Source organism: Morone saxatilis, unplaced genomic scaffold, assembly GCF_004916995.1.
Source record: "Morone saxatilis isolate NCDOM2014 unplaced genomic scaffold, NCSU_SB_2.0 Contig11, whole genome shotgun sequence".
NCBI classification, from domain to species: Eukaryota; Metazoa; Chordata; class Actinopteri; family Moronidae; genus Morone; species Morone saxatilis.
Genome location: NW_023339663.1, coordinates 11531785 through 11559385, shown reverse-complemented (window position 1 = coordinate 11559385; position 27601 = coordinate 11531785). Strand labels below are relative to the sequence as shown.

Below are 27601 nucleotides of genomic sequence, written 5' to 3'. Positions count from 1 at the left end.
ACACACACGTAGGTGTCTGGGGGACAGGTGTGGGGGAGGATGAGTACAGTATGTGGGATGAGGGGCTCAGCTGGGCCTGGGGATGGCGAGCAGAGGAAATGGGTCAGTATGGATGAGTAGAGAGAGACAGAGGGGGAGAAAAATGGACAGAGGAGGGAAGGAGCAGAGAAGAGAAAAGAAGGAACAGGAAGGTGTTCTTCTGGATTATTACAGGTGGTGCGTCCACAGCTGGGACCGAGGAGTGAACGGATGTGTGAGTGTGAGTGTGCTGTGGGGTGTGGGGTGTGTGTGACACTGTGATGAGGTTAAGCGGATGCTGTAGTTAAGGTAGGAGGGTTGAATAAAGGTGGTGGGCTGAGAGGTCAGCAGAGGTCAGGGACAGAGGCAGCGGCTGTAGCTACAGTACCACTGAGGACACAGAGGACAATTCATCTCTGGAAATTTGGGGCTTTAATGATCTGAGGAAGAGGTTACATTCCACAACTACACCCCTTGAAAACCACATTTGTTTTGTCTGTTTTTGTACACATTAAACAAACAAGATATAATGTGTTAATTAATGAGCCTCAGACAGAAATGGTAAATGGACTGTACTTGTATAGCGTATTTCTAGTTTTCTGACCACTCAAAGCTACATTCACCCATTCACACCCATTCACACCCATTCATACAGTGATGGCAAATGCTCATTACAAAAAAAACTAGTCCATTCATTCACAAATTTGGGGTTCAGTATCTTGGTCTGGCAGTAGGAGGAGCCGGGGATCAAACTGCCAACCCTCTGCTTAGTGGACTGCTGCTCCTCTGCTCTACCTCCTGAGCCACAGGTCTGGTAGATGTGCTGGTAGACAGATTTTATTACCTTTGGACAGACAGGCTAGCTGTTCCTGTTTCACATTTCCTCTTTTTAGTCTCTTTCCTAAACTAAGCAAACAAGTTGCAGGTGGTAGCTTCGTATATAACAAACAGATATTAGTGTGGTATCAATCTTCTCATCTGACTCTTGGCAATAAAGCTTATGCATGTATTTTCCAAACTGTGGAACTATAACTTTATCTCTTAAGAGGGGTGGGGGGGATTGCACCGGGAGATTTTGGACCTCAGTTTGCTAGCACAGCAGGAAAAAAAGTCTACACTTGAAATATGGAATCAATAAAAGAAAACAACTGGCATCGTCTTACCTGGAATCAACATGATGAAGCATTTTAGGAGAAGGATTTCATTTTGATGGTGGCCTGTTTTTACTGCCATCTTCCGTCTGTCCTCTACTCCATCATTTAATCTTATTTGTTCTCTACTCTAACCCTGTATCCCTCTATCCATCATTCATTTCTGCCCACGTTTTCAGCTTCTCCTGCTCCAGTGTCAGCCCAACAGACACAACTATGTTTTTTTTTTTTTTGTTTTTTTTACTCCCATCCTTCTATTTTTTTCTCACTACCTCTGGAGCATCACATCTCCTGTTTCCTTCTCTCCACCTATCTTCCCGTCTCTTCTTCCCCCTCTTGCCTCTCCGCTTCAGCATCAATAGAGGGCCCATCTGTTCCCATACATCACGCACTTCATTTCAGTTTATTAGCTGGGATAAATCATAAATATTTCATTATACATCACGGGCGGCTGTCGCCTGCACACCGACAATTTATCACCGCTGCCCTCTCTGCCGGCTTGCCACGGCGGCTATAAGCTTTCCAGTCTATTAAACAAGATTGATACAGTGTGTAAATTTAGATATTGGGAATTTCTTCACAGACCACTGCTCTGCACTGATAGGCCAGGGTAACAGAGGAGGGGAGGGAGGATGGCAGGAGAGGAGGGAGCAGAGGGGGGAGTAGAGGAGCTTGGTTGGGTGTTAACACCACTAACAGCATAGTTACAGTTTCCCCCTATTCTTCTTCTCTTTTGGGTGAGGGGGGAAAATAAAATAAAGTGTAGGAATAATTTGGTTACAGCCATGCAGCTCTCTCATCTTATGCAAATAGATATGGGGAAAAGAGCAGTTTACATGCACACTGATAAGCTGTTACTCTGTCCTGTGTGTGCATGCACGCCAACTGGAACAGATAAAAATACAATAAAATTTGTCCATTCGGTTACAAATATTTAAGAGTAGAAGGAAGGAAACGGCATGGTTGAGGCAATGTTTGACAGGGGGGTTGAAAAGAAACACTCAACAGACAACATACTTGAATTGAGTTTGAAGTACTTATACAGGACTCTTTGACCTTGTCTCTTTGAGGAGAAGGAAATAACGAGGGATAGAACAGCATGTTTGCAGAGAGGCACAAGTGGGAATAGTGATTGGAGAACACAGACTGATAAAAAAGGAAGGAAGGGCGGGAGAGAGATTGTTGGGAACTGTGTTACTAGGACGCACACACACACTCACAAGCTTGTAGACATACACACATACATACTGTACACACACAGTACATACATTCACATACACACACACACACGCACACAAGCACACAAACACTACTTCAGGCATCAGAGACTCTCTGCCATTATGTGTTATGGCGTCGGAGGCAGATATGGCCGAATGGCTTTCTTAATTAAAACGATAAGAAGCCTAATTGCACTGGGCTTTCATCTCATTCTGAGGCATTAAAGAAAGTGAAGGCACAGAGTGTGAAAAAAAAAGAAATAAAAACAGATCAAGACTTTAACTGGAGGATGGAGGGCAGAGAAAACTTCCATAATGTCTTTCACAAAACAAGAAAATGACATTTGTTGGGTCTGCAGAAAACTTCATTCACAGCGTAATTGAAATTTCAGACAACACAAAATTATTTGAAACCATTAATTGTCATTTTCTTAACAGGAAAAACAACATTGTGCAGAGAAGAGTGTTATCAACATTTTTTTTTTTTAAATTCCAGCTACAACAATTTTTCAGATTAATACAAAATTGCCTTAAGAAGAATTTCTGCTGGAGTGTGACATTTTAACATTTTTATAGAACTCTGGTGATTGGTCTTCATTCCTGCTGACGTTTTTTGGTTGCTCAAAGACGTCTACATAGATGTTATTCTTGACCGTTTCCATGATAAACCAAGCATATTACATTAAACAAACTAGATGGGAAAAAAAAGAGGAGAAATATGAAGTGTCTGCAGTGACAGGGGAACAGCCAGTTGCAAAAGTAACTCCAAAAATGTAAATAAAACATAAAACATGTCACCTTCATACAGCGACAAACAGCTGTATAATCTTTTACTGTAACGTAAATGAATGTAGCCAAATGTCTAAACAAAAAACACATGCTATGCTATTTAACACACTTTTGATCATGCAAGGCCTAATTAATATTTAGTTACAAGACTACAAGTGATGTACTGGATGTTGGAGCTTAAATTTAGCCCAGACAAGGCAGGTAAGATCCTCCTGACTGCACCAGGCTGTGGGCTCTTTACCCATCAAACAAACTGTTTGCCTCTCTCCCCGAGTACCCACTCAACAAACTGTAGGAGCTGGCAGGGAAGCAGCACGGGGGCTCCACAGTGATGGTGCCATTTATGTTACCTTAGAAAAGATTCAAAAGTAACTATGGGGTATTTTCAATGCTTTACACAAATCATTGATTGCTGTGATTAATGCCCTGTATTTCTGATCGGGTGCACACATATGCCTTGGAAAAAGATTTAATTGCAAAGACCAAAGGCCACACAACTTTCAGAATTACACAAGCACACACATAGCCTGGACATGTTGATTTGCTTAGACAAAAAGTGTGTGAAAGAAAAGGGCAGGGTGTGACATTATGACAAAGGCCAGCATCACAAAAACACTTCAGCCTTTCTGCCACTAGCATTTTAGCTAAAGGTGTTGGGGAAGGAGAAAGTCAACTAAAAAGGCACAAAACAGGTTTTGTGGAGGTGACAGAAATCATCTATTAGTCTGTCAGGACCTTTGAGCAGTGGCAAGTCCAGACATTTTACTATATTTGTCTACATATAAACTGCTCAGAAAAAAAAGGGGAACACTTAATCTGCAAAACTTCGGGGATATCAATCTGTCCATTTAGGAATCACAGGGGATTGTGAGTCAATTTCCCCTGCTTTGGTGCAAATAAAAGTGACAACAGGTGCAATGGAGAGGCAAAAGCAAGACAACCCACCATAATGGAATGGTTTTTGCATGTGGTGGCCACAGTCAATTGCTCTCTACTAATCCTGCCTGACTGATTCTTCTCTAGTTTTTGTTCTGCTAGTGTCCTTGTCCAGCTCACTCCAGGATTGCACATCCATAAGTGTGGTCGCAAGAAGGTTTGGGGTGTCTCCCAGCACAGTCTCAAGAGCATGGAGGAGATACCAGGAGACCGGCTGTTACACCGACTGAGAGCTGGACAGGGCTATAGAAGGGTATCAACAGCAACAGCAGGACCGGTATCCGCTCCTTTGTGCAAGGAAGAGCACAATTCTGGATTCTCATGTGGCCAGAGAGTGTAGGCAGTTCCTGGTTGGCGAAGGCACTGATGCCATTGACTGGCCTTCACGTTCCCCTGACCTAAATCCCACTGAGCACCTATGGGACGTTATGTATTGGTGGATCCGCCACCACCAAGTAGAGACTGACTGTCTAGGAGCTTATTCTTGCCCTGATCCAGGTCTGGCAGGAGATCCCCCAGGATAATTGACGTGCACGTGGGGGCCGTGATGAAATTGAGTTGCATCAGCCTGTGGTTTTAATTTTTTATTTTGATTTGCAATGAGATTCCATAGACCGTTACACGCATTTTGTTCTGAACAATGTTTTATTTTATTTTTCAATTTCACTTACTCCTGTGCATGCATCACATTTATTAATTTTTTTTTTAGAAAACCTGCCATGAAATCAGGGATTTTAGGCTGCAACAATCCTACAAAAAAAGCCAGCAAAATCCCAGAGGGACTGGAAAAATACAGAAATAATGGTTATATGTGTTTGGAATTGAATGTGATTGGAGTCTGACCTTGATCTAAGTACCATGTACTTGTTTTTGTGTGCACCACCCACTCAACCCTGGAGATGTGGCTGGTGTGTAGCCTCCCATAAGTGCACTCAGTGATAAAATGAAAGCATGTACGCATTCACATTATTTTCTCATTCTGGATTTGACTTACCGCACACTTAACTCAGACCGCAACAGTTTAAAAAAGGAAGAAACCCATTTTCATCCATGGTTAGGGTGTGGCTAAAAAAATCGAATTTGAGGCACTCAAGGGGGTCATTAAAAGAAAAAAGTCTTTAATAGATATGGACTACTACTTTACGAAAATACAATTTTTACTCTTAAACTAACATGCCTGTAATTCTCATCATTACTCCAGTGAAATAAGAAATCTGTGTGTTCAATTGATGTTAACTACTACATCAAAAAGATCTGAATTGCTGAAATATTTGAGTTTAAGCAACTCTTCACGGCTAAACAAAACAGAGGTGTCCTTTCCTTATTCTGCAAATGTTGTGTTAAATCCTCATTAACTCCTGTTTTCTTTTCACAGAATTTGAAGGTTTGAAAAAACTTGAGTAAACTTCTGTATCAAGGTGTTGCCATAGCTACACACTGTAGTTAAATCAAGTTTTTATTTGCATAACATACTATCGCATACATTTTTTAAGGGTAACAACAATCCCCGACCCAGTCCAATCTCTAAAAAAGAAACAAAACAAACAAGTCTGCTTGAAAAAATTATATACTTCTTTCATGTAACTGCTATAAAACCCAAACCATAAATTTAGAGTTGTTCAGGCTGTTCTCATAGCAGGTAGTCAGCAGTAGTGAAATGTAATTAAGCACATCTACTAAACTACAAATATTAAGTATTTCTACTACTTTACGTGAGTATTTCCTTCTCATGCCAATTTCTACTTCAACCACATTGAAACATTGTACTTTTTATTCTATTGCAATTATTTGACAGCTACTAGTTCCTTTACAAATAAATAATTTTGCACAAAACATCTGAAAATGTACAAGGACAGGTGAAATGTTGCTGATACATTTTTTTTTTTTTTTTTTTACAAAAAATGAATCAGAAAACATTTTGAAATGCATGACAATGTGAGGATCTGCTGCTTTTCCTTTTAGAATTTTAAATAGTTTTTTTGGATTGTTGGATGGACAAAACAAACATTGTGAAAGGTTCATTATTTTCTGAAATTTTACAGACCAAACAATGCATTGAATCTATTAATTGCAAAAATAATCGACAGATTCATATTTTTATAAGGAAAATAATGAGTTGCAACTTTATATTTTTAAAAACCAGCACTACATCAACCAAACAGTAAAATCCTCTCTTTATGTTCATGTATGACTAATGATAATATAATGAGATATTAAATAAAAGTATAACAGTTGCAGGGGGCATTTTTCTGCATTATGTACCTTAAATTATTAATAAAAAAAATCTAATTCCTGATTATGTTTATATAATTTAAGTAACATCTTCAATACATGACTTTTACTTGTAACGGTATTTTTACAGTGTAGTATTAGTACTTACTTTATATGTTGTAAAGGCTACAACTTAGCCTCTCTTTGACCTGCTACTGTCTTCACAATCACCACTTAACCCAGTAAACTGCTTTGAGCTGACCAGTTATGGTTCTTGCATAAGCTGTAGGATATAACGGTATTTTAATTTTTGAATACGTGCATAAAGCTAGCGTCATCATCTCTGCAGACACCTAAGCACGGTGATACAAACTTTTTAAAACCCACTGAATGGTTCAAAAAATTACCCACCATCAACCAGAACTCAAAAGTTTGTTTTGAGTTTTGTTTATACATGTCACTGCACTGGCACCACTGAAGTGCCTAAAGTGAACCTGATGAGGAGATACTTCTCCACTGCGAGTACAAGTGGAGTCGTGGTCTTTCACTGTATTCGGCACAACCTAACATCTCACACCGCGGTTAAAGCTGAGTGCCCTCCATCACTGTGGAGAGGAGAGCCTTATCTGCACAAAGATGAGAGAGGTCTGAATGTGAGTCGTGCCTCTTCTCAGACTGTAAACACTTAGCATATATGAATATTAATATTCCACATTAAAGCCCCGATGACTAGATGGAAGAGTTAATGAGGATAAATAACAGACAGTCAAGCAGTGAAATCTCAGCTCTGACATTATTTATCATCCTTAACTTTTGTCACAGCTCCTTTTTTTAGTAATTAATATCGTACAAGAAAGCACTTTGCACTTGGATGAGTGATCTAATTTGTTTAATATAATGCAATTAAAGAAGTTTGAATTGCTTTATGTTAATGTTACTGATTATATTCCTTGCTGGGTTGCCTCTCCACCAGCAGATAACAAGCTGAACTTGAAGATTGATGTCTGTCTCAGACCTGCCATGTTCATCAAGCTAACTACTTAACTGCAATTTACATGCCCCTTCTTTGCACTGAATCACACAAATCTGAACAAAGACACGTCGACAGCAGTCGATTATAAAGTGCTAACTCTGAGCAAACCAGACTCAGATTAGTTTTACTTTTGACCAGAACAAATGAATGAAAGGCTGAATAGAAGTTTTTTTTCCCCCACGTCTATTTTGTGGCAGATGCTTCAAAGGTTTGCCAAAAACTCCTGCAGTTTAGTGGCTCACATGAAGCAGTGTTCAACTGCATTTTCCTGCAACTGGTGTTAATAAAACCAGCACCACCGTGCGTTGACACCTTGGCTGTAAATGTTACAGGCATGGCTGGTTTGAAACAAAGTGCTGGGAGGGTGGGGTGTTGGTGGTGGATCCCGCAGGGAGCTCTGACATTGGAGTTAGGAGGACACAATGTGACTTGAGGTGAAATATGACATTGGGAAACACAGAGAGGGATAAAGGCAGGGAAGAGGAGAGCACGCAGCTGGGAGCAAAAGAGAGATGCACAAATGACTAGTGATGGCTCTGCAGGATATGAAGTACACTTCTGTCTCTCGGTGGAGAGAATTTACCCTGCAGACCTGAAGCTCACCTTTACAGCTGGGGTTACATCTCTCTCAGTCACTCAGTCTCTCTCTCACACACACACACACACACACACACACACACACAGCCTCTGCATCATACAATATTGCTTATAATATAAGTCTGGCATGTGCGTTCTAAAAAACTTATTTAGGTTTAGATTTAGCCTATACAAAACAATTTCAACTTTCCACATTTACTGCTAATTCTGGCTCTTACAGGATGTAGCATAATTAAGTGTGAAACTGAGGTACAATGACAAAGATTTAACCCCTTTGTTAACTTTTCTGCCCCTGAGTCAAAATCATCAGATAAGGCAGGGCTAATAGTCAGTCCCCAAACACAGCTTCCAGTACACTGCCTGCTACAACCAAGCCTCCATTATTCATTGCCGAAATGCAAAATATGAAAAATTGCTAATGCTCAAGCTTCCGTCTCTTCCCACAAGTCCTTACTAATTTATGTATTCATACATTTATTTATGGTTTATTTCAAAACATCATAATCCATTCCATAAGGAATGTGCTCTCTTGGTTGATAGGCACCAACTACACCCAAATATACTACATCACCTTTTGTCCTTTTTTCGTTGCTCTTTTCTCACCTAGGTTGCCCCCCGACTGGCTATATTTTGTTGCTTGTATTTATTTATCTGCACATGAAATCCAACAACGAAAGCCCTTGCAGCCCTTGTCAACTTGAGCTTAACTCGTATTGTAGCTCTGGACAGCAGTCGGAGTGTAGAACGAGCAGAAAAAGAGGGTTAAAAAAGGCAAGAGGGGATCAATGTGCTCAGAGATATTTGTGAAGATGAGTGGAAAGAGAGAGCACTCAGGAGAAGGTGACAGCTTCCCTATAGAGCTGCCAGTCATGCTACACAGCACCCGCTCGCACTAGAGAAGACACCTATTGCCAGCTGAGAACTTATTGATCCAAACTATCACACTCCTTTCTCCACTTCTTACCCTCTACTTTTCTTTCATCATCTCTCCTTTGCCTCCTCTTCCTATTGGCCTGTCAGTCTCCCCTATTAGCTTTATTTTCTTTATTTTCTTTATTTTGTCAGATTGTCATCTTTCACGCTGTGTCAGCCACTCAGTGCAAAGATTTTTAAGACCTTTTCAACTGCAATGGATTTCATTTCAGCCAAATGTAGTTCTGCTGGCTGATCTAATAAAACGCAGCTTTTTGGTAAAAGGCAGGAACATGACTTTCTGCAACAGTAAGTACATTTCCATCCATCTGTTTTTATGCAAACTTGCGTGGTTTTAAAAGGTGAAGCCATCAGTAGGGTTGTGTCATGCATAATTACAATGATAGAGAACAACATTTTAACCTACGCCTTTTGACTTCTAATTACAAGTCTTAGCTGAGGGAAGGCTATAACTGACAGAAACAATAAGTTTACATTTTTACAACTGTTATGATAACCACTTGCTAACCACTTATCTAACACAATATATACAAATGTCTTTGTCTTTTCTTCCCTTCCTTCATCTAAACACAATTTTAAACTCACGCATTTCTGGAGGTGACAAACTGCAGTGTGTGTAATTTCGGGACTTGATCAACATCCCTGTTTTTAACAATCGTTTAAATAAAATATATTAACCTGACAAACATTGTACATTACTTCTGCTGTAACTTTTTGTAGAGTATTTTTAAAAAGCCACCAGATCATTTTTTTCTCATCCCCCATGTCTCAGGGAAATAACTCTCAGACTGAATAGAAATAGGAAAGTCCCTTAAACACTTCACTGTGGTCACGTTAGTGGATGTATGAGATGTTGTGCATATTTTGCTGCATTATTATCTACACCTCAGTCAGATCCCTGAAAAGAAGTTTAGTGCTGAACACCTTTCATTTTTCCTCCCTGACCTGAAGGTCAAATACTGGAGGATGTATAAAAAGTGAGATACAGAAAGCTCTGTGGGAAGGTGACAAGAGATCAGACAAGCGTTAGCAAGTCAGAGATGGAGTGTGAGGATGAGACAGAGTGTCAGAAAGAAAGGTAGAGTGTGAAACAGGGAGCAGGTGTGAGGGTAAAAAGGGTAAGAGTGTAAGAGGAGAGGTAGGACGCTAAGGAGAGGGTTAAGTGCAGACAGTCTCCATCTAACACCACCCCCCCCAGACAGCCACACCAAGAGGGTTTGTGTGGACATGGCAGAATGTTGTGTGGACAAGAGTAACTTCTGTGGGAGTTTACTGTCCACATGAGCATGCGCCTATCTATGAATCAGCTGTATATGTCTCATTATGTGTATATATTTTTTTTTATCAGTTTAAATGATTAAAACTCTTTTTGTCTGTTTCTCTGGTACCATTGCTATGGAGAAGAAGCCAGTCATGATACATGAATCAAGCTGTAGGAAACAATTTATCATTACAACTGGGAACAGAACACTGCACCACAGTTGCCAAATTAATCTTTTATTGACTGGGAATATAAAAGAAAACTGATAAAAAATCAAATTTGACATTTTTGGAACTATGCTCATTCCTTGCTGAGAGTTGAGAAGATTAATACAACTCAAATATGTATGCTATGAAGTTAGAGCCAGCAGTCAATTAGCTTAGCTAAGCATAAAGATTGAAAATAGGTAGAAACAGCTTGCCTGTTCTGGTACAAAGCTAAAATTTTTATTTTTATTTTTAGTCTTCAGCCCCAACCAACCCAAGACCCATGTGACATCGCCTGAGGCAATTTATCAGATTTTGTGCAGTTCCAGGCTTTGTTCACATATATAGTAGTATCCCCCAAGACCTGTAAAACAGACTTTGATTTAAAAATCTGGTATAGTTACCCGTCGTATATAAAGTTTAGTTTTAAATCAAAGAACTGGATATCGAGAATGTTCATCGATTCACTCCTAGAGTTGAGCTAACATGTGTCGGAGCCAAAAAATAAACAGAACTTCTGGTTCTTCTGAAAAAAACAAAACTCCACCACTTCACACACTCTGCCCGGCGTTGTGTGTGTGTGGTGTGTGTCGTGTGTGCGTGTATGTGTGTGATTGTGTTTAAGTTGGCATCAAAGCAGGGTAGACTGGTTGGGCAAAGACTGTGTTCAGCTTTCCTGGTCGTACGGTGTTGTGTGGTGTGTGTGGTGTGTGTTGTGTGTGGTGTGGTGTGTGTGTGTGTGTGTGTGTCGTGTGTGTGGCTTGGAGATCGGTCTGTGGGAGCTGATTGCTTCGGGTCTGCATTATGTGGCCAGTGGCTGTAATTGGAGGTACAGCAGCGTTGCTGTGCTCTGGATCTCTGTCCTTCAGCCTGGCAAAGCCAATTAAACAGCACTCGCCTGCTCTCCCACTGCCTTGCCCTGCTTCGCTCTCCATCACTTCGCCTCATCCTTGGCTTTCTTTTCATGCACCCACCCCCACCCCCACCCTCACCCTCACCCTCACCCTCCCCCTCACCCTCCTCCACCACCACCACCAGCTCCCCATCCCAGCCTTACATGCCACCCTTTGTAGGTAACTCTTTCTAACCCATCCACCACCACATCTCAAAGCTCAATACTTCCAGCTCTTTCTTCACTCTTTTGCTTCTGGCTCTTATCTGCTGTTGTCTACATGACAATTAAAAGCTCCAATTGCTTCTGCCCTCCCTGCTGCACCCCCCAGCTTCACCAAACTTCCCCCTAACGCCTGTCTCCCAGTGGCTTTGCAGTAAAGCAGTGCTCCTTGGGGTGTGGGGGGGCAGAAAGAGAATTGCAGGGCTGCAGGGAGAGAGAGCCTCTGATGACAGCTTCCCCGTGTGCTGCCACACACACACTAAAGAAACAGAGAGAGGGAGAGAAAGAGCGAGAGAGCAATACTTGGTTTCTCAAGACCCAGAGCAGTCACAACCACTTAGGAGGAAAAATGCCCTGCAGCACCAAAAACACACATAGTCCATTTATCACTCCCTCATAGTCCCCCAAAAAGTGCATACACACATACAGTACACACATACTCAGTTTGTGAGTGTGTGTGTGTGTGTGTTTCCTGGACTGGAATCCTGGTTTTTAAGTGTTTAAAATCAAGCTCTGAAAGTGCAGTCTGCAGCAGAGATAAAAAAACTGAATCCCTCTGAAAGTACAACTCATGTAGATGCAATTAGTGGCACAATTCACTCCCTCTGAGGGAATGTGTGTGAATGTGTGCGTGCATGTACAGTGCTGAAGTGTGTGTTAAGAGAAAAGGGAGGTGGAGGACGAGGAAGATTTGGTACCTGTTTTGAACCAGCCGTCATCAGTGAAAGACTCTCTGGTCTCTTGAGGTTTGTTCCAGTACTCCTTAAAGACAGACGGCCCTCGAACTTGGAGCTCCCCTTCTTTCCCCCCCATACCTGGAAGTACCTGTGATATATATTCACACAGAGAGTAATGCAATGACTATGCACTTAATGCCCACTTCATGCTGAGGGATGTACTAGCCAACAGCAGCAAGACAACAATCTAACTTGCATGCAGATCTATGAGAGATCTGTAAGAGTTAAAATCTGTTATATTTATTTATGGAAAATATGCAGTCATTATCTGTATCATGGCTTATACAGTAGAGTTTTGGGGTTTAAAATTCAAAATCAGTTAAACTACTTCTTGGCTGATTTCTGTGATTTTTCATCCACTATGTAGAAAAATGGGCTTATAAATTATTAATTCATTGATTACCTGAGTGTCTCTGTGATTGCCCTCCGCAAGTATGATGTTCGTGTCATTCATGACAATCCGAACTTGCACAGCAGGAAGGGGCAACCCCACAGCGCCTGTCAACAAATCAAGCAGAAACACACTCAAAACACACAGGTACAGAGTAGAAAGGGAATATAGTCAATTGAAAGCAAGATGGAAATATTTTTGTCCCTTTTAAAGAAGTTGAACACGTATATGGGCAATGACCAGTGGAGTGGTTGTCATCAACCTTTAGTGCAGGATTTCTACCACAGTGGAGGTTGCTCTCTTCCAAGATGGCATTAACTGGTCACTAAATGGTTTGCTGAGCTTATAAAACACTAAACTGAAAGCCATTCATCTTAGTCACCAGTCAGCTTACTTGGACAGTAATGGGGATTTCTGGGGCAATGCCTGATGCAGCTTTTTTCTCCAACATCAAGTGTTCATCAACTGTTTTTTGGACATTTGTCTTAGACTTTTAAGAACAGATACCAGGCCCAGAATACACTCCAGGGCACTGATGTATTGACAGAGTCTTCTCAAAAGGACCTGAACTGCAGCATCCATGGCAATAAGTCAACCCACAATTCCTTACACACAAAAATAATAATACCCCATGCATATCTACAATGATCCACAGTCTCTATTTTTGCAACAGTTTTCTGTTGTTCCTGAATTCAGTCCTTCAGTCCTAACTACTGCTGACTGCTTGACAAGGCTTTTTATTACAGCACAGTGACATAAAATGTTGTAAGTGAGCTGACAAATTATGAAATACAATAAGAACTGTCAGAAATTCATTCTCAGATTGTTCATAACTGCAGTGATGTTTAAGTGAAACAATTATATAAGAAAGCTGTAAGAAAATGTGTTACAAATAGAAAATTCCCACACGTACTTACATCACCTGCAGTCTTTGTGTGTGCGTGCAAGTGTGACCTCCAGAGTTAAGTAATTATAGCAAAGAGTGCACAGGGGATGCACGGAGAAGGTCTCAGTGGCCTTTACTGTGCGTGTGCATGCGTGCGCGTGTGCCTGCCCAAAGGCTATTATGCCATTTCACAGACCACTGCTCTCCCAATAAAGAGCAGGTCAGGTCCTGATTAAAGAGTGATTCTCTCACTTCATATTGATCTAATCCACTCCAGTCCTGATTGGCAATGTCTATCACACACCCTCCATCACTTGCACTCAGTCCAGCAGGGAAAACCAACTGACCGCAAAAGTGTTTGTCAGTGGACAAGCAGGATAACAAACTAACTCAAGTCAGGAGGTTAGACGAATCTAGCCATGTTATAATGATCACTCCATTATGAGCTGCTGTGGGCAGTGTGAAAAAGGATAATTGAGACCTAAAGCAGAATGTGACTCTGGTGTCTTATTTTCATTGGAGTCGCAGTATAGTGGATCAGGATCAATTACAGCTGGAGGACATTCAATGTCTTGCTCATGGACACTCTAGCAGGGATAAGTGCTTGTACTAAGGTCAACTAGCGCCTCCACACACACACACACACATTTTTCAGACACTTACGACCATTTCTGTAACGTTCTGAAACCGACAATCTGACATTCACACCCACTGTGCGCTGTGATTGGCCAGCTGTGCGGAGGTCTGTCACTTTTCATGTGAACAACCAAGTGCAACACTATGTGTCAAGACTGTCTAAAAATGGCCACTGTTATCTCCATATTTCAACTATATCGTGTGCCCCCCCCCCCCTTTGTGACAGGCCAGCTTTTCACATCATGTTTGAGTGTGACCATTACTGAAGTCGCCACATTCCCAGATCTCAGAATCAACATGGTGATTAGAGATTAGAATCCTAGAAAAAACTACACTCAAGGTCTAAAAAAGGGAATTATACTTTAGAACAAACCTGGTAGATAAGAGATTACACACCCAAACAAAAAAGGTCAACCTCTTGTCCTCCTTCCACCGATTAGGGTGAAGAAGTGTAGAACCAGTAATCTTCCTTCAGTTCTTCTGTCAAGCAAAAAAACGCCATCTACAAAATGACAAAAACAGACTCCTCTCCCTCAATGACAATGTCTCCAAAATCCAATTCGGGGAATCTCTCTTCCCTTTTACGCCCTCTTCTATCATCATTTTTTTTCCTCTCACATCAGGAGCTTTAGAAATCTTGGAGACTGGTGGCATTCTGGTTTCGATGATTCAACAAGATTGAGTGCCATTTTGAAGAGTACAGGCAGACTATAAATGCTGGGTGGGAAAAGGTCTGTGTGGAGAGGAGAGGGAATGACAAAGGTCTACACAGGACTGTTTTACAGTGATTCCTGCAAGAAGTTCATGAAAGACATTATAATTTTGGGCTTCAAATGACATCAGGAGGAAGACTAATTGCAGGAAGGTGGGACGCTGTCTCTGTTCTCTAGGTCAGCAAAAAAACAGAAAAAGAGGCTAAAAAGTAGGAGGAAGAAGAATAAAAAGATGAAATGGGCAGCAGCGTAAAATAATAATAAGATGGAAAGAACTAGGTTGAACTAATCTCACATATTTACATCTCAACAAGGGCAATATGACCTAGAAAGCCACACTGCTGTTAATCTGGAATGCTCCAAAACTGTAAGCTACACAACAAAATCAGGCCAATTAGATGCCCTGAATAGAGTAGAAAATTATTAATAAAATTGATGTCAATAAGTGAATTAAGAGCTGAGCTGTCTGCTGCTTAGTTGATGGAGGATAGAAAGAAAAGAAAGTAAGTGTGTACAAGAGATGGAGAGAGGGGGTGACTCCACTACTCTTCCTAGAGTGTTTCCTATGGTTCCTATTGATCCATTTTAACCTACTTAAAGACAAGACAGGAACACACTGACTCAAACAGGCAAAAGCTCATGCCTCCGTACACTTACACCTACACCTACACACACACACACACACACAAGACTCTGTGCTGCAATGGAAACATCAATAGAACCACAGACCTCTTGAAGCCATTCTTAATAATCACTTGAGAGGAATCAAACACAGCCTGCTCAGTTTATGCCTAACATTACCTGACAAACAAACAAAACAATACCCCGACAAAACAGCCAGACAGAGGATTACTCAATCCACTTGCAAGCTAATTAGCGTTACCTGTAAAGAGGAAGAGTTGGCTGGGGAACAGGAAGGAGAAGGTGGGGAGTAAGAGGAAGGGGGGAGGACAGGAGAAGAAAGCAACCACCACTAGTCTGACCTCATTTCCAGACCTCGCCTTTGTCTCTGCATGTGTGAGGGTGGTGTAGTTGGGATCATGGGGTTTTATCTGACATCACACCAGAGAAAAGTGTCTATGATCAAAACACAACACGTGAAGCCGAAGTACTGAATCAAACTGGTGAGGGAGGTAGAACAATAACAGGGATATTTGCAAGATATGTGATAAAGAATAGGAAAGTTACTGAGTGTGTGTTCGCACCGACAGTTTAGGTTTAATCCAGGAAAGTTGGCTGAATTTAACAAGCTGTTATTACTGCAGTGGAATCTCATTTGTAAACCTGGGCAATAATGCTGTAGTGGAGGTAAACGAGTGGACTTTATGTGCTTTGTGTACAAAAGTGGTTAATTCTGTTCACCTTCTGCTGAGAAATATGTGAATATATATATATGTATATGAAATATAGTCATCAAAATTATGTTGAATTACGTTATGTCTAAGATCTAGATGTCTAGAAGGTTTAAATCAAATTTTGCCCAAGATTTTTCCTAGCAGATTTCACCAACAAATCTGCAAAACCACACTTAATGGGATGTGCTATTATCAGCCGCTCCACAATACACTTCAACTTAGGAAAAGAACGGAAAAGCAAAAATCCCAAATCTTCTGCTCGATTAAGTCATTTTCATTTTAATTAATCTCCATGAAAGCCTCAAGCTCTGTTTAAAACCCCTGAAAAATAATAATAATAAAAAATATATATATTTAATGTGATTGTAGTGGAAGAAATCATTGATTGCAAGTTTGCTTATTGGGAACCATAAGCTAGCTGAAAACTAATGCCAGCTACATGTAGGGCTTAATTTTTACACAGCAACAACAGACAAAAGAGGGGACATGGAGGTTATTTCTTTTGCTGGAAACCTTTGATAAAAAATTTCAGATTAGCAATTTGAATCCATAGATTGCCTTCATCCATCAGAGAGGGTGACTGTAATGGACTTGCACTATACCTGCATTCTTTACTGTAATTTACCTTTATAACATTTGGGAGCACATGTGGAAATATCACCGCCAGCTTGAGTACTGTAACTGCTGATTATATGTCAAACCTGTCCCTAAAAACGGTTTCTTCTAGCTTCATTTCCTGCCGTTGATCCAGCAGTTGGCTTGTAACCTCACCACAGTTTTCTTGGAAGAGGACCAAGACCTTCACTTTCAGCTGTTAGTGTTTTGAGACCTGAAGTCGCATGACATTACTGTTATCCACCAGAGTTAGAATAAACAACTCTGAAACACATAACAATAGCTGGTCTCAGTGTGACCTTAGTTAAATTTTATCTTGCTTTTTCCCTCTATAGTGTTTCTGCATACTGTGTTAAATTAAAGTGTGTCTGTGGGTGGGTGTATAAGTGTATCCAGTCAGACAAACTTACATACCTGGGATGTATGGGCCCTTGAGACGGTTGGACAGTGCCATGCCAATCTCGGTCATGCCATAGCGTTCCAGCAGTGTGTGTCCTGTAATCTCATGCCAGCGCTGCAGAGTGGGAAGAGGGAGAGCAGCCGAGCCCGAAACCATCAGCCTGGAGGGAGAGGGACGTACATGAGCAAGACACTCCAGGCTCAAAATATATGTGTTGTGGGTGATTTGTGTGAGTCAATGAGTATTTGTCCACAGTGTTCCAACTAGAACATTTCTGCACATTTTAATGAAAAACCTTGAAGTAGCAGAACATATTGGCACCACACAGTAAACAAATTAGAAAACTGCAGATACTACACATAACACTGATGCCCCCTGAAAACTAAAATAGTTAATTCTTATTCTGATATGTATGCACACGTACAGACAAATCAAAAAGGAGAAACCAACATTGCCCTAACAGTGTCCTTGTAAGGTGTTGGCAAAACGAGCATGTGGACCAGCTTCATTGCTGCTAGAGGGATGAACACCATTATTCCCAAATATATTCCTTTATTCAGTGTTTTAATGATGGTGGTGGAGAGCTCTGTCAGACAATTTGGCCCATAATTTCCCAAAGGTGTTTAATCACACTATTTTCCTTTAATATGTCACCAGTCTGTACACACACACACCCACACCCACAGATACATAGAGCCATGAGTAAGTTCTCTGTCACTGATCCAACAGCCACTACCTGATCCTCTCTTTGCAGGCCGCTTTGACAAAGTCCATGACATGAGGCTGTGACAAGTGCTGATCATAGTACTGGATCAGCTTAGAGTAGATAGTTGGCACGGCCATGAACACGTTAACCAGGGGAGCCTTGGAACTCAGCAGCATCTCCCACACCTGGGACACAGAAACAGAGAGAAAGAGACAAGAGAGATAAGCACAACATATAACTGAAGAGGGTAGAAGGGAGAGGGAGATAAGGAAAGGCGAAAAAGGAAAGTAGTGTAGATTCATTCCATTAGTGCAAGTGCATGTGACATTTTTTCTTTTATTTGATGTAAATGGCAGACTAAGGTCCGGACAGCAGCCTTACATTAAACCTGTCAACACAACTCCAAAAAAAGACAAGAAAAAACTTCAAGATTTTAAAGGTCAGGGGGAGGAAAACAGCAGACTGCTGTAGGGCAGAGCTGGCACGCTGGCCAGTTAAGAGGCCTTCTGTACGGATACTTTTGACAAATGTGCTTTTTGACTGTTACAGAAGGAGCCACTCATGTCCTCTGTTGCATCAAGCATTAAAGAATGCCGCCTTTATATAACCCAAACACTAGGGCTGTTGTATAATGGATCATATTAACATTATATCGTGTGAACCAAAAATGTCACATATAAATAATATACTGTGTCAATATATCACATATAACTACTGGTGTTCATAGGACAAGCAAAGTGTTTACATACCCCCACCCGTCCTCCCAACGTCCACCTGCAACTTCCTCCACCACCACCACGAGCACTACACGCGCGACACACCACACCACACACGGCCAGCACACACACACACACACACAGAGTCTGGGTACATCGCAGTAGACGATGGGAGGATGGGACGACAGCATGAATTAAGTGAAGGTGAACGACAGCTTCTCTAGGTCTCGTCTCCCCCTTGGGAGACAAACGCTCCTCCCCAGCTGTCTCCCCTCCCCTTTTGTCTACTTATCCTCCTTCTTCTTCTTCTTCTTTCATTCTACCTCCATTCCCAAAGTGCTTCTTTTTCATTCTCTACTTTCATCTCTGATCCCACATTTTTCCCTTCATCTTTCTTTCTCCCCTCTCCCCTTCACTCCCTATCTCACATTCACTTACCTTCTCTCCATTTTGTAATTTCCTGCTTCGCTGCCTCTGCAGTCTCTCTCTCTCTGACATAGACCTAGACGCATATTCACACACAGAAAGATGCAGTCTTTCCCATCATCTCTAACCTGTAGTACCACCACATCATTCTTAATGTGCCAACAAATTCTAAACTCTTCCTTCCACTTCTCCTTCGAGTCACCTTGTCATAGACTCAACTAATCTATTATCTACTAACTTCCCTGCCTCTCAACTCCTCTGCCTTTAATAAACAAACATAACTGAAATATATAGAAAAATAGAGCTGAGGTGATTCACCTTTGTCAACAGTCTGATCAGATCCCTGTCCCGTTTCTCACAATATAATTACAAGTTGAAAAATTGTGGGTGTTCACAGTTCACCTGTATAGAATGAAACTTTTGTGCAGAGACAGATTATTAACCGAGTGTGCCCTGACTGTTCTGGATGTTGTCTATCAAGCGCAGTGGAGCGCTTCCACCAAGTCCAGTCTGGAGGAGAGAGGAAGGCAATTTATGTCCGTCAAAGAGCTGGCCTCCACCTAGGGGACAGGATGTGGTGAGAACCCAGAGCCATGGCCTGCATCCTAAACGACTCAATGAGCTCCTCAGCCCTGCATTCGACATGGGACTTCAACACAATATTGCCAATTCTTCCTGAAGAGGACTGGATGTTGAACATCAATGTTCCCATAGTGCTGAGTATCGAAAACGCCCTGGTATCAAAAGTTGCCACTGATGCTTGGTCAGATTTAGACTGTGTTTTATTTAGGAAAGTTTCTGTACAGTGTTAAAAAAAAAATTACTAATACTGAAAACATTACTCAAGGAAAGGTATCAAAGTAAACCACAGTTTTGGTCTTGGTACTGAAATGGTATGGTATGTATGGTAAGGTCAACTGGCACTACTATCAAAATAAGAGTCTACAGCCATGCTAGAGGTGCTGTGATGCTGCACTTTGGCACAGCGTTGCTTTGAACTAAATAAATGTGAGCATACTAAAAAGCTCATAACGCTAATATGCTGATGTTTAGCAAGTGTAATATTTACCACTTTCACCATCTTCATTTAGAAACTTGGGAATGTCATTCATTTTGCTAGTATTTAGTCATAAACCAAATAATTGACGATGGTGTTAGATGAAAAGTCAAGGGCGATTACAATTAATTCTGAGGGAAACATGAATGTCTGCATCTAAATGTCAATGACAATCCTTCCAATAATTCAATAATAATTGTTGGGATATTTTACTCAAAAACTCCTCATGGTGGCGGTAAAGGAAAAATCTGGGGAGCACAAATGTCTGCATATACTACATTATTAGACGTTAAGATATTTCATAAGATAAATTAAAACTTTGACCTGCTGGTGGCATGCAGTATGCCTTATCCCCTGGGGACCATGAAGTTATGTACAAAATTCCATGGAAATGTTAATAATTGCTGAGATATTTCTGTCTGGACCAAAGTGGTGGACAGACTGATCAAACTACTGTATGCATCTGTGGCACCTCCATTAATCTGGCTACTTAATAAAATGCCTTTACCTAATAGAACACAATGAAATGACTGAAGTGATTTATTACCCTTGGTCCTGAATCAATATCTCAAAAATGGTTTTAATGTGTTAATGAATAATTTCCTCATATTAATACAATTATTAATGTGCTGTGATGAAGTAGTCCATGGGAATTCAAAAAACACAAAACATTTTTAAGTGCTGTGTGAACCCGAGGAAGAGTATCTGCCCCCGTCAGTCTGCAACAGGACACTCGAAATAGACTTATCTGCAATTTACTGGATCACTATTCCTACACTGAAAATTTTTGTCACTATCTCTAGGCGAAATCAGAAAAAATCAATGGCGGCCTCTGCTTCCTAGGCTCCCCTTCAGAGATCTTAGGGGATAGAAGAGACAGACTATCGATCACTTCATCAATGTACTGTAACTTCAGGAGGAGGAGAATAAAGGCTTTTTTCTAAGGGTGAGAGGAGGGGTTTTGCGGTTTGGTGCACAAGGTCAGGGATAACAGCAGAATACTGATATCCATAAGAGAGTAGCAATACCCATGTTGACAGATACATATGTCCTTTAAAGACCTTTCCTTTCCATCTACCTTCACTGCCAGTGAGCTGTGGAGGTCCTGACATACAGACAGAAACACACATTGGAAAACACGAACATTTACACTCCTAAATGTTCCAAAGCCACACCTACACACACACACACACACACACTTAGCACCCCATCTTCCCCTCCCTTCCTAGGGCCAAACAAGCACTATCATCCTTCAATGTCAGCTCATCGATTGATCCGCTGCTTAAGCCCCAGCCGTGAGTCGGCATTGGTCAGATACAAAGCCACACAGGGCAATTCATCACTGAGCCCCAAACACTTAGTTTGACAGTCAGAGAGGGAGGAGGAGGAGTAGGAGGAGAGACTGATAGGAGAGAGGGAGAGGAGATGAAGCGAGGAGAAAGGAAGGAGAAGAAACGTGGAAGGGCAAAGGGAAGCACTAATAAAGGAAGAAGGATTTATGTAGAAAGAGTTGAGGGTCTTTTTCAACCAAGCAGCAGCACCTTATCCATACAGGATTTCTAAAAATTAAATACTTCTTAGCCTCAATGTCAATGACAGCTTCGTTCTCATAGTCACCTCCTGAGCCTTACAGCTGCCTCTTTTGTTCAGTGGAGTTAATGTAAGGTATACTGTACCAAGATAAAGAGTTCAAACAAAAAAGATACAGAGACAGAGTGCAGTCCAGACCTTCTGAGGGTCGAAGTCAGGAAGCATGATGCAGGTGGCGCCCACCCAGAGCGGGCACAGCAGCTTGTTAATGATGCCATGCACGTGGTGGAGAGGCAAGGTGTGGAGGATGACGTCATCTCTGGACCACGCCCACTCTGAAACCAGACACTGGATCTATGGGGTGATGGGGGAGACGGGAGGAAAGAGAGGAGGTCAGCACATCATACTGTCTTTACAATAAACCACCTCAATCAGCTTTCACTGTTATTATTTACAATATTTTGTGGTGTTGTGATGCAGTTTACTTTTGGTTTCCTGCCAACTTGCTGTATTCACACCTCAATTAGCAATTTTCTGCTTTTGGAAGAATGACTTCTGCCCCCTGTGAACACTGAATTTGGTTGCTGTTGGAGAGCAAAATAATAACTTAAAGTTATTATAATCTAACTGGTCTACTGAGGATCCTGTTGGGGGAGAAATCTGTATATGTCTCTTCAACAATTAATTTCTCCCTGTGCGATGTGCAAACTAGTATTAATAATATTTAGTATAAAAAAAGAACACTAGAATCTGATGTTAATCCTTCATGTTTTGAAAAGTAGATTGCTGCTATCATTATAACTATTATGAAACAGATACAATAGGCCCAGAAATGCAGCATGCATCACCACAAACTGTTTGATAATAGCATCTTTTAATTTAAGAAGACAGTTATTATGTAATCCTGAATTCTAAATAGAAATTAAACCTCCAGTTATTTCAAGAATTAAGGAAATTAACATCTTCAGTCAAGTCAATTTTATTTGTATAGCTTAAAATCACACATTTATCCTGTACGACACCCCTGTCCTTAGATTCAAACAAGGAAAAACTTCACTGATTCATCATTAAGGTTCTTTTAGTCGCCAAAATTAGATTAGGTGATTATGGAGGGCATGGGAATTGAACTTCAACAGTATACAGGGGAATTGTGTCTGTTTAAACAATTTTATGTTTTTGGCCTTGAATGACCAGTTATAGAAGAACACCGAAATTATATTGTCATTTGTAAGACCCACTTGAAATTTGAAATTTCCCCTTTGTGGGACTAATAAAGGCATATCTTATCTTACTATCTTTATGAAGCTGTTATTATTTAACTTTGGTTAACGAAAAGATTATTGGTTCGACAGAGTTCTACTGAGTTGCCCAGGTGTTCTGGTAATTGTGTCCTGTTCACTGTAGCATTCAGTGTACTTATACACATTATCAAAGATATATAAAATGGGGATCAGATGGTCATCTTAAATCCAAGTTTTAATTTATTTTCCTTTCCAGTTGGTCTCAAGTCTTCATTCACATTAACCTGACAGAGGAGCTTTCCAGGAATTCTGACAACTTGATGTTGTTGGCTTCCAGGAAAACAGACAGACTCACTTAATCATTCACTCACTCACTCACTCACTCACTTCCCTGAGCCAGCCACAGACAAATGAAGCTCTGCCGTCTTTCAGGGTGATTTAATTTTCCACACTATTGGACATGTAGGTCAATTTCGCTTAGAAAATATACAGGAAAATCTTCAGGAGATCTTTAATGGCATAAATTAGTGATTATTCAGAAAGCTTGACTGGAACAAAAGAGGAATGATGCTAATCAGGGAGTCAAATATGAGTACGGGGGTGTCTAAACACTCAAACCATGAATACATTTTGTGTGTCTATATTTGTTAGTTTTGTGGAGCTCCGGATAGTCACTTCATAATCTCTGCCTGCACTGCATGATATCCTGTAGAAAGACTAAAATAAACAATATAAATAACCTTGACTTGAATATTTAAGTTGACTATTAATTATTTAAGAAAGCCCAAGTCAATTAAACCCATAAAAGCATATATTCTATGTAATACTACTTTGTGTTTCATGGCAACAAACAAAAACAAAACCTGTGTGCATTTTATATCTGACAGTAGTCATTTACCAAATATTCCAAATAATGATATTTATTGTCTTACCACTGTACCTGACTTGTAATGTTTTCCTTTTATTTCTATAAGGTACTAATGACGAGGGACCGTTTTGAAAAAGAATAGCAGTCATGAACATCAAACTCACTGGACAAACAGGGACAACAGGGAAAAAGGCACTATAAATTTATAATTTTCTTGTATGGAAAGTCAGAGCTTCCTCTATGCGCCTGAACACACCAACAAAGAGGCGTTTAAAGCCCCCTCCCCCAAATATTCTGAAGATGTGCCATTTTGACTAATGTGTTATGGACAGTCACTTTCCAGTAGCAAACAAATCTCTTCTATTTTGAGAATATCTTGATAGAACACACAGACAGCGGATGGGTAAGGAAATTATATAAAAGGCCGGAGGGTAGACTAAAAACATACCAAACAGTCTCAACACAAATCACAATCATACTAAATATCAATATCATCAATTATACCCCAACGGATACAGCATTTTTGAGTTTCAAATATCCAGTACCTTAGCTGACATTAATCTTTTACATAAAGATTAATACATCACATTTTGATGTTGATCATTTATCATTTTTGTGTGACCAAGATACTGTTCCTACTTATCGGTCAACGTATTCACTACACAATACAAAAGGGTAACCCTCCCTGCTCAGCAGCAGCTTTGTAATACATTAGCACCAGCTGTAACCTCCTCTGCTATGTCAAAGCTTTGAATCAAACTCAAGATGAAATGTAATTGGCTTTGTCTCTAATGTCATTATAGTTTAAAAGACAACATTTACCATGGCTTGGATGCTTCTGTGCGTATGCAGAACTCCCTTGGGTCTCCCCGTGGTACCACTGGTGTAGATAATCATCGCTGGTCGATCAGCCCAGTCTGCAATGGCTGTCTCCTTTTCTTGGGAGTCTGCCCCAGCTAAGGTGCACAGGTCAGATGTAGGGGGCAGTGTCAGGCATGGCAGCCCGAGTCTCTGCGCCAGTGGTTCGAGGGTTTTAGCGTAGGGATGCCCTGCCACCAGCAGTGAACTCTGGGAGTCACAGATGATGTACTCCAGTTCAGATTCAGGGTGTTTTCGGTAGAGTGGCACGGCCGTCCCACCACTCATCCAAGATGCCCACTGTGCCACTGTATAGGAGGCATCATTAGCACACAGGAAGGAGATTCGTTTGCCTTCCAGACCCCCAAAGTCGGAGTTGAGAGTGGTAGTGATTCTACCTGCAAGACCTAAGCTGCTGCTGTACAGCTGCTTGTAGCTGTGGCTACCACTGCTATCTATGATAGCGAGTCTATCTCCAAATGCTGGAGCCCTGGCAAACACAGGACCCCGGTTTATCCTTGATGACTGTGCTGTAGTCCATCTATGAGCCTGTCTTTGAACCACCGTTCCCAGTAGCCATTGCCTTGGCTTTGTTGAGCAATAAGTTCTGTGAAGAGTGGCTTTGCAGTGAGGCAATGTCCACTTCAGAGAGTGGCAGGCAGCAGCGGCAACAAGTCCTGACAGCATGTTTGAGACTTCAGACCCTCCAGAGTTAGAACCTAAAAGAAGGCCATCCTCAGTGTGCGGCATCCACTCATATCAGACCATATCTGTGAGTTGGGGGAAAAAAGTGGATGTGGGCTTGGGTTTTATGAAGCAGCACACAAAGTTTGACATCTTCTAAAGATATACAGTTTAAAACTTATTATCCTCCTGACTTCCTTCTGTAATATTCAGTTCGACCAAGTTGCTATCACTTCGCCTTCACTTTCATTCAACTAGCATGGCACTACTTAACACAAACTCACTGCACGCAGCCTGAATGTGCCATTTCTCCTATGATTTTTAATAAGCAGTAAAAGGGGGCAGATAGACAAAAAATGTAATTATTTCTTCATAGTAAAATAAAAAGAAGTGCTCTATTGGAAATATCCTTTTAGTTTAAAAGAAGGCTCAATCCCACTAATACTGGATGCTACATTTTACATAATATAACTAATAACTTATAATTACACATCACACCTCCAGAGGATTAGATTTCCAGACTTTGGAGAGCTCCCTTCAGACCCACAGAGGACATCATACAACTGTCTCACAGTGGACTATTATCATAATACCATCTGTGATAATGTAACTGCACCTCATGCGTAAAACCCTTTTTATTATCAACAACTTGGAGTTTTTGGACTGACAAAACAAGCTACCATCTACAGTTGTTAGCTTCACAATAAACATATTTATTTCAACAAGAAGCGAAGTTAAAACACGGACTCGTGGGTTTTATTTTTTGTTATTAATTAAGTAACATGTAGTGTTAATGCTGATTGTGACTGACATTTGACATTATCTAACTAAGGTAACTGGCAAACTGAAGACGGACACCGACCGACTTTATCCAAAATACGGACAAAAAAAAATCTCCTTTCTACAGCGAATAATATATGAATGCTTCTTAAGAAATACACGTGTTCCGCTTTATACATATCTCCTTTAATTCCTTTTCACCTTACCTAAAATAAAAGCCCGGTACATCTTGTAGTGGAGGACGGTGCAACTGAATTAGTCTTCCGACATGAAACACACGTCGCTTGAATGGTTCCTACATCGTAAGTACACACTACACACCCAGTGTGGCGACTGAGACTTCAAAAATAGGAGTTTTTAATAGACCAGTAAAATTGTTTTATTACTTAAGTGGCTCTATACTTCCTTTTTGAATACCTGCAAGTACAAAGTACTACATCAGATAATTTTTAACATTCAAACTTAAACATATCAAGAGATAAAGGTTGAAATTGATCTGAAAAGAGAAAATGAATTCAGTCTAAGAGCAGTAAGCCTACAATGTATTAGTTCTCTGCAGATATTAAATCATAATCTCATAGTATATGCATTTAAATCATTTCATGTAGTGAAAGGCTCACAGACAGCTAGTTTCAAATCATTGTATCATTGATTATAGAGCTACAAAGATGACTTGTGTTGTTGTCTGACATCTTGTGGTTCTTAACTCAGCCTGGTTGTCTAGATCCGCCCCCATTTTTGAAGACCTGCAGATCCAGTAGAGAGGCCATTCACCAGAGACGAGGACGGGAGAAGGGAGAGTGCAGCATATATGTAGCTACCCCACACAGAGCTGTGTTTGGCTTTAGATCACATGCCAGTCCTACCACTCAGTGTGCCAACTAGCTTGGCTGACTTCATCTTCACGGTGCAAGTGGGCACATTCAGCCGCCAGCTGGCAGTCACGGGCCTCAGATAAGAGAATGGTACAGACATGGCACACGTTCAAAAAGTTTTCACTTCCCTCCCCAAACCCCCTACACTGCAAACAAGGATGGCATGTTCCTAACGAAATTGGAGCCTTTGTTTCAGAGAACTCCCCTCCACTCTCAGGAATAGTATCGTCAAAGACCACTCGTTCCCATTCGTGGGGAAAACGCTATTCAAAAGGAATGCTATGCTACCCCAGCAGCTATGTAATTTCCAGAAAATCCTTCATTTGTAGGGCATTTCAACAGTCTTTCGTCTTTTTTTATGCAGATGGCACTGCTGCTTTTTCTAAGGATTCAACCGAAAAATGACCGAATGCGACTCCGATGAAACGAAATAAGGCACAGACGACCCATGTTTTTGGATTTGCTTCCTGGAAGTTGGCCATATTTTTGACATGCGATACATGGGGACTGGAATCTGAGCCATTGTGAGCCTATTTTACAGCTACTGGAAACATAGAGAGATGGAGGAAGAGTGGAGGAAAATAAAGGGCATCATGTATAAGTCTGTTTGTCAGAGGTGAGAGGACAAGACATGAGGCGTTAAAGTTACGGTTATGGCGAC

At 41.0% G+C, this 27601-nt stretch overlaps 1 protein-coding gene across 3 annotated transcripts in view; it reads right to left on the bottom strand.

The window, feature by feature from the left end:
- Positions 1-26904, bottom strand: part of acsf3 (acyl-CoA synthetase family member 3) — a 31922-nt gene extending 5018 nt beyond the window's left edge. The window contains exons 1-7 of one of the 3 annotated variants that reach the window (XM_035651831.1): positions 26773-26904; positions 24566-25371; positions 21833-21988; positions 17936-18090; positions 17214-17359; positions 12607-12701; positions 12165-12291 (exon numbers count right to left, since the gene is read on the bottom strand). In XM_035651831.1, coding sequence (XP_035507724.1) covers positions 12165-12291; positions 12607-12701; positions 17214-17359; positions 17936-18090; positions 21833-21988; positions 24566-25351 — 1465 coding nt within the window. In that variant the 5' untranslated portion in view covers positions 25352-25371; positions 26773-26904. Of the gene's footprint in view, positions 1-12164; positions 12292-12606; positions 12702-17213; positions 17360-17935; positions 18091-21832; positions 21989-24565; positions 25372-26271; positions 26681-26755 lie in introns of those variants that run through there. The other 2 variants (XM_035651830.1, XM_035651829.1) reach the window with 2 other exon arrangements.
- Between the last annotated feature and the right edge of the window lie 697 nt (positions 26905-27601).